This window comes from Talpa occidentalis, unplaced genomic scaffold, assembly GCF_014898055.3.
Source record: "Talpa occidentalis isolate TD23 unplaced genomic scaffold, MPIMG_talOcc4v2.1 talOcc4.10, whole genome shotgun sequence".
In the NCBI taxonomy this organism is placed as follows: Eukaryota; Metazoa; Chordata; class Mammalia; order Eulipotyphla; family Talpidae; genus Talpa; species Talpa occidentalis.
The window spans coordinates 20,825,262-20,838,047 of record NW_023600993.1 but is presented as its reverse complement, the minus strand read 5'-3'; the positions used below and the strand labels follow the sequence as shown (position 1 = coordinate 20,838,047).

Here is a 12,786-nt window from a genome sequence, read left to right as displayed (position 1 = left end):
TGTTCTCACAAGCAACCATTAGATTACCCTTCTCTAACAGCTACCAAGAACCTCAAAATGCAAAGTCCCAGGCAGAGGGCATCATGTTAAACACAGTAAGAACAGAGTTTGTTGTTTTTTTTTTTTTGGTGGGACCCTCGCCAGCCTCGCAGCCCAGCGCTCAACCACTGCGTCACCAGGGGAGGCCCAAGAACAGAGTTCTTAATTGGGATTCACACCAGGAAGACAGACACTCTCCAGTTCTCCTCAACAGTACAAAAATATGGATGCACCTGACCATATTTTCATGCTTTTGCCAGCCTCTTCATACCTTCTTGGTAAAGTATGAACCTTAGAAAGGTAAAGATCAGAATTCCTTTCTCCTTCTTCCCTTCAAGCCATTCTAGAACTCCCAGAACAAAAACAAAAATGGTAGGAGAGATTCCCTCCCCCACCCCCAAATTTCAGCATGCCTCTGGCTAGGAAACGTCAAGATGAGGACAATGAATGTCCAATAATGTTCCTATCAGCCTTCTCAGGTAAGCGTTTTTTTTTAAAGATTTATTTTTTTATACAAGAACTGGGGTACAGGCCAGAGGCGTGGGAGGGTGAGAGGATTCACCTGAGACAGAGCGGGAAGCAAAACAGGCAGACGGACCGAAAGCACCAGAACAGGAAGACGGACCGAAAACACTGCTGAGGAGAGATGCAGGCGAGACAGGAGAGTCTGTCACGCCATGTGGGTATCTCCCTGTCTGGCAGGGAATCGAACGCATACCACAGAGGCTGCGGACAGCTTCACAGCGCTGCATTCAACCCTCTGCGCCACCACGGAGGCCCTCAGGTAAGCATTTTTGATTGAGTTTGCAGATTAAGAAGTGAAGCCTCAGAGATGAAACCACCCAAGCCTCTGGTAAAGTGGCAATGCCAGGAGGGCATAACCCAGGTCCCGAACCTTCTTCTGCAACACTACCATGCGCACATGGTGGGGGGGTGGCCTATTTAAGGAGATATCAGCAAATGACACTGTGTGAGTTTCTAAAGTTATAAAGAATGAAACAATTCTTAAGATTGTGACTGTTTCAGAAGCATCACTACAAACAAGCAAAATTCACAACTTCATAGTTCTCATTTTTTAATCAGAAAGTACAGTTAAACAGAATTCTGATTATCTGATTCCTCAAAATAAAAAAAAGGAGAGAAAGAGGAATGATTTGTCAGTTGGCTGAAAAATACCTTTAAAGGCAGTAAACATGAGAGATCAAGTCAATCACTACAGTCTTATGTTTTTAAAAGCTCAAAAAACAGAAAGCACAATAAAAGGTAGACGTAGCTCTTTCTGCTTAGCTTCTGGGTCAAGTACCTTCTACATCCCACAATGGTGCACTTCATTTGAACGTCTTTGTCCTATCGCTTTCACTGTTAACAACCACTGAGTTCACACTAGATGTGCCCATTTCCCAAAAAGTACCTATTTCTTGGACCTCAGATTCTACAGATTGCTAGGTGTGAAAACTTCTTCTTCTGCCTACATTATTTTAACCAAGATGAGGCCAGCAAGGGAAAATAGATGTAAAAGTGTATCAAGGCAAGAAATCAACTTATGCAATAAGAAAGCAATTTTAGAAAAGTGCTGCAATCTCCAACATGGCCATCATTTCTTAAATGAAAAAATTTTAGGGCGTCCCTGGTGGCGCAAGGGGTTAAGATGCAACCTATGAAGCTATCAACAGCCTCTGCAGCACGAGTTCAATCCCCGGCCAGGGAGCAACACACAATGTGCAGCAGACCTCTCCTGACTCGCCTGCTGCTCCCCTCAGCAATGTATTTCAGTCAAACTGCCTGTTCTGTTCCCCACTCTGTCTCTGGTGAAGTCACCCCCCCCCCACAACTCAGGCCTGTACCCCAATTCTTATATGTATAAATCTTTAAAAAAAAACCAAAACATTTTTACATTTACTTTATTTGGCAAAATTTCAGGACTAGCTTTTTGTACAAGCACAGTTGCCCACTGATTTTTAATAGAAAATCAGCAGTGTTGTGAGAGACAGGAAAAGATAAGAGAAAGGAATAAATGACAGCATGCCTGTGACCTAAGCAATATATACCTGATTTATTTTTTCTCTGATGTGCATTTAGAACATAGTAGACAATTCTACCAACATTAGTCAGTGCCTTTGTTCATCCTCTCCTGGTTCTTCTCCTTCATCATAGAATCATAAAATTTTACGGAAAACATGTGCCACTTTGATTATTTTCATACTGATAGGTTATGCAACTATTTTCAAGATTCAGCCTTTCCTAAAATCATTTACATCTTCTTTACTGTGGTCTTTAGAGCCACACACATAAATTCAATTTTTATGGGGAGCAGCAGTGTCCAGGATAATCATTGCCAGGTTTTCTCTGCCTAACCTCTGGCTGAAATTCAAGTCCACTTCAGGACAAAAAATTGCCAAAATGAGAATATTAAGATGAATGTACTGTAGAAGCTGAAGGCAAATAAGTTTCAAAAATATTCTGAACAATGGCAATAGCAGAAACAGTTTAAAAATCTTTCAAGGTAAGAATTGCTCTCATTCTTCTTTTGGCGATCCCACAAGGCTGTATCTTTATTTTTTTTATTTTTAAAGATTTATTTATTTATACAAGAACTAGGGTACAGGCCAGAGGCACGGGAGGGTGAGAGAATTCACCAGAGACAGAGTGGGGAGCAGAACAGGCAGATGGACAGAAATATACTGCTGGGGGGAGCAGCGGGCAAGACAGGAGAGGTCGGCCACGCCATGTGGGCTTCTCCCTGGCCGGCCAGGAATTGAAACTGTGCAGCAGAGACTGTGGACAGCTTCAAAGCATGGCACTCAACCCACCATGCCACCGGGGAGGCCCCAAGGTTCTGTCTTTAAAGATGGGGCTTAAGATGCTGAGTTTTTAGTGCTGTCTCCATCTCATTTGAAAGTATCTATTGGTAATTTCCAAGTACCACCAGCATCACAATTTCAAGTTAAAATGTCTAAAATTTATATCTTCATTTTGCTACCTCAGTAGTTACAACTATTATCCTCCTTGTCTGGAAAAAAAAATCAGTTAAATTTTTTTTAAGATTTATTTATTTATTCATTCATTCATTCATTCATTCATTCATTCATACATACAAGCACTGGGTAGAGTCAGAAGCTCGGGAGAGTGAGAGAATTCACAAGAGCCAGAGCAGGGAGCAGAACAGGCAGACTGAGGAAATACACTGCTGAGGGGAGCAGCGGGTAGCAGGAGAGGTCTGCATATCATGTGGGACCCTCGCTGGCAGCAGGGGATCAAACCAGTGCTGCAGAGGCTGTGGGCAGCTTCACAGCCCAGCGCTCAACCGCTGCGCCACCAGGGGAGGCCCATAGTTTACTTTTAAAGAAGTAAAGCATATTAACATTTACAGAAAGAAGAAGCATATTAATATTTGCAGAAGGAAGGAGGGATAAAGGAATTGCTTTACAAACATCATCACATTTAGAAGCAGTTATCACAAAAGAGTCAAGGCTCAGGAAGCTCAAAGCAACCTCACAACATTACCCAGCAGATAATCGGTCAAGTCAAACTCCAGCTTAATCTTCCGTCTTCATTTTCTGTCTTCTACCTCTTACTTTCTGTAATCAAAGTTAACTTATTTATAATCAAACTGAGCACTTGTTTCATCCTAAAGTACTTTCTGCACCCAGCATCTGAAAATGATTTCTCCTTCCTTTAACCCCAAGATTCTGCGGGCATCGATGCTATGGCACTAATCACACGTTGGTTTACAATATATCACATCACACTATTGGAGCAATCTTCTTTTCCTAAGAGATCAGTGTTTTTGTTTTTTTAAAAGATTTATTTATTTATTTATACAAGAACCGAGGTACACTTCTGCGGGAAGGTGAGAGGATGCACCAGAGACCGAGCGGGGACCAGAACAGGCAGACTGATGAAATACACTGCTGAGGGGAGCAGCAGGTGAGACAGGAAAGGTCTGCCGCGTCATGTGGGACCCTCACCGGCCGGGATGGAACTCGCCCTGCAGAGGCTGCAGACAGCTTCACAGCGCTGCGTTCAACCACCTGTGCCACCAAGGGAGGCCCGAGATCAGTGGTTTCAATGGACTGAATTGTGTCCCCTCAAATTCATGTTGAAGCCCTAATCCCCAATATGACTGTATTTGGAAACGGGGCTGTTAGGAGGTAATTAAGGTTAAATGAGGTCAGAAACCATGTCTAATTCATCTCTATAACTAAGGTGAATTCCTAATATATGTAATAAAACTTTGATTTTATTAAATTTAATTAAAATCTTAAATTTATTAAAAATTGATCTTTTATTATTTCAAAGAGTTTCAATATTTGACAATTACAGATAGTCATTCTATCAAATATTGATTAGGCACTGCCTACATATCAATCACCATGCTAGGGATTGCATATACAATTATAAATGAGGCAGGCAAAGTTCCTCATTCTGCAGTGTGAACATGTGAAACTCTATACTCTGATCAATCATGTTTAGCTAAATAACGTATCCTTTGATCTGTAAAAACCCAGGGGCCTCTCTGGTGGTGCAAGGGGTTAAGGGACAACTCTATTAAGCAATCCACAACTACTGCAGGATGAGTTTGATCACCAGCCGGGGAGGTGACGCACATCGCGCAGCAGACCTCTCCTGTCTCACCTGCTGCTCCCCTCAGCAGTGTATTTCAGTAGATCCGCCTGTTCTGCTCCCCATTCTCTCTCTGGTGAATCCTCTCACCCCCCCCCCCAAGCCCCACCTCTGGCCTATACCCTTGTTCTTGTATGCATAAATAAAAATAAATCTTTAAAACAAAAAAAACCTCCCAGTAACAGTTTAGTCAAATACAATGTGGGAATACCATGGGATAGTAAACACCAATCCTTAAATCGTATTTCCCGCCTCAATCATCTTACTGCAAAAAATGTAAACAAAAAATAGGGGATGGTAGGGGATAGGGTTAATTTGGGTATCAACGTTCTTACTTGGGCATAGTTTTGTGTGGTCTACTTACATCATGCATAAGGTAATGATTTTTGCCTTTCTGACACCCATGAAACTAGAGAGTTCTACAAATATGCTATAGCCCAACACAAAACATCCCTATACAAAAATAACAATACCAATGCAGTCAATGAAGCACAAACTTAGTTACTGTTTTCTACGGTGAAGTTTCTGAGCTAAAAGTCCTTTAGATCAACTGCAAGGATATTAAATCATCAAAGTTTAAGGCTTTTAGCAGACTTAACAGTTATCTGACGTAGCTCACTCTCCCTACCTCTCATCCTTAAGTTTCAGATGACCTATGTCATTTAGAATACTTTATGGGCCTGAAAGTCAGTCCTACTGTCTCCAAACTCAACTCAGTACTCTTCCCCTAACAACACAGCATCTCCCTGGGGTGGGGGGGAACATCTCCAACCATCCAGGTGTAATTAAATGGCATGACTGATCATCTTGTCTCTAATCCATTTAGTTAAAGAGGTTAAATCATAAGATGAATAAGTACTGTTTTCCATACAAAAGAATATTCCCACTCTCTACAGCGTGCTTTTCTTCATTGCTCAAATTATTTGCTCCATACAGACATATCACATCTGCAGGTTTCATTTTATTACTCAAGGGGAAAAAACATTAAATCTAGAATGAAAGAAACTTGGGGCTTTTTGAAATTTACATTTTTTTTTAAATTTAAAGATGGAGGAACTGGCATTCAGGAAAAGCCTTCTCTGAAACCAATTTTAAAGTGAGATGTGAAAAATGAATAAGAATTAGACAGATTTGGGGGTGGGAAAGAAAGGGAAAATGCCAGATAGAAGAAAAAGCATGTGCAATGGCCTAGAGGCAAAAAAGAAAAGAAAAAAGCAGTCTGGCATATCTTAACTTTTTTACCAAAACTCAAAAAAACTTGACATCTGGAGGCAGCACACACCCGTGCACATGAATATATATTTGTGCAAGTAACACCCCTTCTCCCTGCCTGACCTATCACTATCCAAACTAAGGTTCCTAACAGATGCAGATAAATCCTTTTCAGGATGTAGCTGGTATCCCCCCCCCCCTGCAGGAGAGAGTACTGGTGCCTCCTGCAGGAGAAAATGTGGAAACATTCACTCATCTGAGAGTTTTCTCACAACTGCCCAGGAGCGTTTTGCAAGTTTTCCTGGCTGCTGCCCCTCTTGCAACCCTTGCAGGGGGCCAGGGCTGAAAGACACAGCTCCCTAGCCTGCAAAGTGGGACAAACTTTGCACTTTGTGGTGCACCAGAGCTGGTTAGGCTGAGATGGGCCTTCCCTGAAACCACACCCTTGTTCAGCTTCCTTCCCCACCTCGGTTCCCATCACTCCCTCGTATGTTACTGCATCAATAAATCACATGCATATAAAACACCCAAGTGGTCCCCAGACCTAACGACAAATGCTCTAAACGGGTCAGGGTAAGTACAGGACGGGACAGGGACATCTTGTGTGAGGAAAAGAAGGAAATGTTCCAATAAATGGGCACATATTACAAAAGCCCAGAATTTAGTTTGAAGGAATTCACTGACCCATCTGGGAAAATGTCAGCACCAAAGTATCTATAGTGATAAGTGACAAACCACTGAAAAAATAGAAATTCATGCGTCCACACTTATGATTCATAAATGAATAAACAAGAAATAAAATGGTCTCTTGCATAGAGCAATAAAATATGTCAACAAGCATCTAATAAGTTTGAATGAAAGAACGCCCTAAAAAAAAAATCATCATTTTTTAACAATCATAGGAAAGAACGAACAAACAAGGCAAAAGCCATTACTAGATGCTAATTCAAAGACGAATTTTTTGATGAGGAATGGACATTTGCACAGGTATAAGTAGTTTCCCGCCGACTGTAAGGTAACAAGAAATGACAAAAGACTTCAAACTGTGATCAAAACTACTATCACCTATGACAGAGAGACAGACGTCATCATCATATGCCTCCAGATGTGACATCCTGAGAAAGGTATATTAGCACTGGAGCAGTACTGGGCTGAGAACGCAAAACCCCAACCTAACCACAAGTCAGATAAACACAGGATAAATAAGCAAAGTTCTGCCTGTCGCTCTCTATCCTGAAAGTTTGCAATATCTTCCCATTGCTCTTAGGACAAAATTCAAACTCCTTGAAATGGTTTACCACACATTTCATGAGTCACAGGGCAGAACCCTCTACACCACACTGCACACTCCTCTTTATTCTCTTCTCTCTTTACCTTATGCTCTCTGTTTAAGCCAGTGTTTTCCGAATTTTAGAAAGCAAGCCATGAAAGGGCTGTTAAATTAATCTAGTGCAGCTAACACAAGTATTTTTATGGCCAATATAATTTCAGTTTAGAAATACATAAGATGTAGAAGCTAAACATCTTTTAGCTTTAAATTACCAATGTAATTTACATCTAAGAAGATGCTGTTGAGATGTAAAATCAACAAGAAAAGTTTTCCCTCAACTATATTAATCATATTTAAAAAATGACTTCAAATCGGCATAAATATCAAACTTAAAAAGTAAAATTCTCCATTAAAGGTTAATACCTAGAGCCCTGAAGCTTGTCCACTTGTCTCTCCAGAGGAACCACCAAAGAATCCCTGTAACCCAAGTACTCCAAAAAGCTGCCATAAGGACATCCTGCCAAGACACATGTTCCATAACATGTACTCGTGGAACATTATAACCGGACCCCACTTTCTACCCTCTAAGCCCTATCACTGTCCCATGTTTTTTGCCCTTATTAGACTTCTGGAATAAGACACCAATGCAAATACACTCTTGATTAAGGAAACTTGTTAACATCTTCTAACCTTACAAAAAGTAGAGACAGAATTCACACTAATGGTCAGGGGACGGAAAACTTCCTACCCTGCTACCAAATGAGAAAGAAGAAACATGAGAGATGAGAATTTCTTGAAGTTGTGGCCTCCCTGGTGGCGCAAGGGGTTAAGATGCAGCACTATGAAGCTATCCGCAGCCACTGCAGCAGGAGTTCCATCCCCGGCCAGGGGAGCAAGCAACCCACGTGGCACAGCAGACCTCTCCTGACTCACCCACTGCTCCCCTCAGCAGTGTTCTTCAGTCAATCTGCCTGTCCTGCTCCCCACTCTGTCTCTGGTGAATCCTCTCACCCCTCACACCTCTGGCCTGTATCCCAGTTCCTGCATGCAAAAATAAATCTTTTTTAAAAAAAATTCTTGAAGTTTATTAGAGAAAGAAAGAAATCAAAATTATCAGGTCCAGGTTCTTGTGGGTTGTCATCTGGGGACACAAGCATATCAGAAAGTTTATGTGGAATCTGGAAATAGCAAAGGCATACCATGTATTCTTTCCATTCAGCTCTAGACTTGACTTTCCATTACTGAACTATATTATAACTTGTTAGGGGCAGAGGTTAGCTACTAGAATTTTGTTGAACAGAGGGTGAAATAATATCTCATCAGTGGAAAAGATAACCCCAAAGATTACTGTGTCTGGTCCTGCTGGAAATTAGGCAGTTTGAAGCTAAACCCGCATTCTATGGAACTGTTTATGTATCTAACTTGTCAAATGTTTCTTCAAACTGTTTTCTATATTTTACTGGCTCTCTTTAAACAAGTCAAAGAAAAACTTCAACACATCTTTTTCGTATTGGCATGAGTAATATGTTTACCTTTTTAAACAAGCATCACTTTGAACATTGCTTCTAGAGGTGACCATGGGTTGTACATTCAAAATAAACCACCCCCCTTTAAATTTTCAGTCACCTATGTTTGGATTTTTTAAATATGCAAGTCTTTATAGAAAGGGTTAAAAATTATTTAGAAGCTCTAACTTCGAATAAAACTATGTGCAAGTCCCCTTACAGGAGAATGAGCTATGTTGTATATTTCTAAATCATTACTATATAATCAGAGGTCCCAGTTATGGCTAAAAATGTAGGGAGAATTTCCTCTCTACATAGGGAGAAAATTAAAGTGAGAAGCAAACAAAGCTGAAAGATGAGTCAGTAAAACTGGGAGAGTTCAGAAAAGTGACTCTGAAGTTTGCATATTAGAACTACCTATGGTATATCTGTAAATGTCAGAAGTTTGGGCAAATTAAACCCGAGTCTCTGGGTCTCTCCTTAGCCACTTTTCCTGGGTGTTTTGGACTTCCTGAGCATTCTAATGGTAAAAGAAGATAAGGGACATATTTATATGGCCACCAAACTTAGAGAGGGTTATTTATTACCATTATATTAACAAAAAGGAAACAGTTTAAAAAAAACTACAGGTATATATTTTTTTCATTGCTGGGTCAGAGATTTTTGAGGAAAATGGACCCTACAAAATCAGTTAAAAGCTGCTGCCAAAGGAAGATGAAAACAGTATAAAGATCTCAACAAGCACAATATGAACCAATTCAGGATTCCGTTATATAAACCTCATTTGGCAACACTCTATGACTCATCTACTCAGAAGCACCTCTACTCAGGATGGGCAAAGAGCACTGTGAACTTTAAAAAGCAGGAAAAACATTAAGATGTGAGCCTAAGAATGAAACAAAAATGAAATTAACAGCAAAAGAAAAAAAAAATCTGGTTTCAATACATTTGTAATCTGGAGTTTCAATAGACAAGGAAATTAGGGGGGAAAATCTATTATGTGTTTTCTGTGTGCCATTTTTTTCTTTCCCTTCCAATTTCATCAAAATTTCCAAGGTTCAATCCTCACTACTCACTCACTACTCACTTGCTGAAGTCAAAAACCTAGGAATTATTCTTAAAAATCCCCCTTTCCCTCAACAACCCTCAGTCAATGCAACAGCAGTTCTTGTCAACTTCTCCAGAACATATACTGAAGCTTTATTTCTTTTTTTTCCTTTCTAAAATGATCCCACACCAAAATACGATCATATTTGGCCTGGACTAGTGCTACCACCTCTTAAGGGTCCCCTTGATCCCTCTCCTGACTCCTCGAGAGTGCACACTGCAATCACAGTAGTAAAGGCATAATTATATTAAGTCACTGCCCTCTCTAAAAACCTCCAAAGACTTTTTAAAACTTTTTCTTTTTTTATAGAGGCATGTTTTCTTTCTTTCTTTATTTGTTTGTTTGTTTGTTTTGTTTATACATGCACTGGGTACAGTCAGAAGTGCGGGAGAGTGAGAGAATTCACCAGAGCCAGAGCGGGGAGCAGAACAGGCAGAAGGACCGAAGTACACTGCTGAGGGGAGCAGCGGGCAGCAGGAGAGGTCTGCGCGCCATGCAGGACCCTCCTCCGGTGGCCGGGAAGCAGCCGGGGATCGAACCTGCAGCACAGAGGCAGCAGGCAGCTTCGCAACCCAGCGCTCAACTGCTGCGCCACCTGGGAGGCCCCTCCAAAGACTTTTGACATCAGGAAAAGACCAAATGCTTTCTTTTCAACGCCTTCAAAGTGTTGAAAAAGAAATTAGAATTATGTGGGCCTCAATCTACTTTCCAGCCTGAATTTTCCTTATTCACTTTTCCTTATTCACAAAGCCCCAGAATCTAGCATCTTTCCTCATGGGTCTCCTCCACACTCTGGGTGGGTCTCGCTCCTGTCAAATCTGATTCCACTGCCTAGAATGACCACCCCCTATCTCCACACAGGACTGTTTCCTCTCCTCCATCCTTCTGGTTCCATTTCAAATGACTCTTCATGGAGTTCTTCACTGGCCTCTCTATCTAAAGTAGTCCTCTCTTCACCGTTCCACCACACTATTTTTTTCATTTAATCACCATCTATAAAAGTGTGTATATGTTCTACCACTAGAATACAAATTGTACCCTGAGCAGGGGTCTGGTTTATCCTATCCTCATTTCCTAGGACCCACAATACTTGCCATAACAGCACTCAAGTATTTGTTTCATCAATAAATACTCAGCTGGTGGCATGGTCGACTTACATGCTGAACTGGAAATAAGTATTTGAGTTGTATCCGGACTTGGCTCTACCAGAAAGTAGCTGTGGAGCCTTGAGCATGGGACAAGAGTAACTGGATTGTCATAGAGTGGAAAGCAAATATGAAGTTTTTTTCCTAGATCTCCTGGTCTAAATTCTAGAATAGAGACCTAGGGACGCCTTGAAGCTGAGTCTCAGTTTCCTCCTCTGTATGAGATGACTTTCAATGTGACTTTCGGCTCAGAAATTAGAATTATGTGGGCCTCAATCTACTTTCCAGCCTGAATTTTCCTTATTCACTTATCTACACCCCTCCTACACCCACCAACCAAGTCAAGGAGCTCATCCTACAACCAAACACCACACGAAGCACTTCACTGACTTCACCTTTTGCTCCTGCACCTCTTCTCCAGTTCTACACACTGGAAATACCAACCTTCAAAGCCCAGCTGACTTATTAAGTTCCTCACAGAGTGAGTCAATCCCCTGCCCTCACACTAGTATGATCGTGTGTTCAGGAAAGTCTTGTATGCTTCAAATTAGATTAAACCCGATTCTCTCAGCCAGTTCCCTCCATAAAACGACGGTATTATTTGCAATTCCATATACTACTGTTGGCTAACTGAGAATACTTAGCTCAATGACAAAGGCTTGAATAAATGTATTACTTGTTTTATATATATATATATATATATATATATATATGTAGTTTTCCTTGAATGTCATCAATATGGATCTGTCATCTCTGAATGTCTAAACCTTTGAGGCCATTTTACCTCCCAAAGCCGAGCTTTCATATGCATAGAACGAAAGGAAAGGACTAGATTACACACTGCCTTCAAACATGAAGTTCTCTGTACTCTCACATAAATAGTTGAAAGCAAAGAAGCTCCAGATGAATTTTCTGACTTTACTCCTGCGTAAAGAGCCTCAAGCAAACACGCTGCAGGTGAGCTGGGAAGGAGGGAAAGTCAAGGGGAGCTGAAACCACGGCTGCAAGTGGAGGCAGGTTGGGAAGAGTGAAGGTTACGTTGTGGTTCTGGGGATCCTTTCCAAAGAAAACCTTGCCACCGGGGTGGATCCTGTGAACTGCTTGAACTGGGCGACAATATTGAGGGGAGCCTGCGCCCCCAAGGAGAAAAAGAGCATGGCAGTGAAAAGATCAGTCGCAGTAAAGAGGAAAATGTTTGCAAAGTCACAAACGGACGACTGTGGACAATGAACCCGAGGCCTTTCACCTGACCCTAACCGCGAGGAGCGGGAAGATGACTCAAGACCGCTGGAAAGGAGCTGGGGCCGGTCAGAAAGGCAAGCGCGCGCGCAGGGGCGAGCGGGCGCTGCGGAAGCGGTGCAACCTCAGCCCTCGGCACCTTTCCCAGGCCGGCCCCCGCCCGCAGCCCGCGGTCGCAGCCCCGGCCGGGACGCCTCAGCAGCCCCGCTCCCCGCCCCCGTACCTGCGGGGTCGAGCGCCATCTCGGCGGGTGGATGGATGGCAGCCGGCGGCCGCTCCCGGGCAGGGGGCGGGGAGGGGAGGAGCCTGGCTCGGGCTACACGTGCGGTCGCCCGAGTTTCCAGCGGGAGGAGGCGGCGGCGGAGGAGGAGGAGCGCGGCGCCCTTCCCCGAGCGCGGCGGACCCTTCCCTCGTCCTTCCGAGGCGCTACTTCCGCCACCCACTGCGCCTGCGCCTGGCTGGCCCCGCCCCTGATCCTGAAACTCCCCGGTGGAGCGGACTTCGCGGAGGGAATGACAGGGAAGGGGCGTGGCCGCAGCGCGCCGTGGGGGCGGGGCCGGGCCCGGCCCGCGCAGCCGCCGCGCGCCGGGCGTGAGGCGCTGCTTGCTGCGCCCGGAGCCGGGGGCCTCTGGGGCCGCGCGTGGG

General features: G+C 43.1%; 1 protein-coding gene across 17 annotated transcripts in view; it reads right to left on the bottom strand.

Moving 5' to 3' along the window:
* Positions 1–12,786, bottom strand: part of CMC1 (C-X9-C motif containing 1) — a 207,505-nt gene that overhangs the window by 51,462 nt on the left and 143,257 nt on the right. The window contains exon 10 of one of the 17 annotated variants that reach the window (XR_005128049.2): positions 3,544–3,617. The exons of 15 other annotated variants lie outside the window; for them this stretch is intronic. Coding sequence is in view for 1 of the 2 variants with exons in the window: in XM_037525436.2 (XP_037381333.1) it covers positions 12,365–12,383 (19 nt within the window). In the remaining variant the exon portion in view is untranslated. Of the gene's footprint in view, positions 1–3,543; positions 3,618–12,364; positions 12,559–12,786 lie in introns of those variants that run through there. One more of the 17 variants, XM_037525436.2, reaches the window with a different exon arrangement.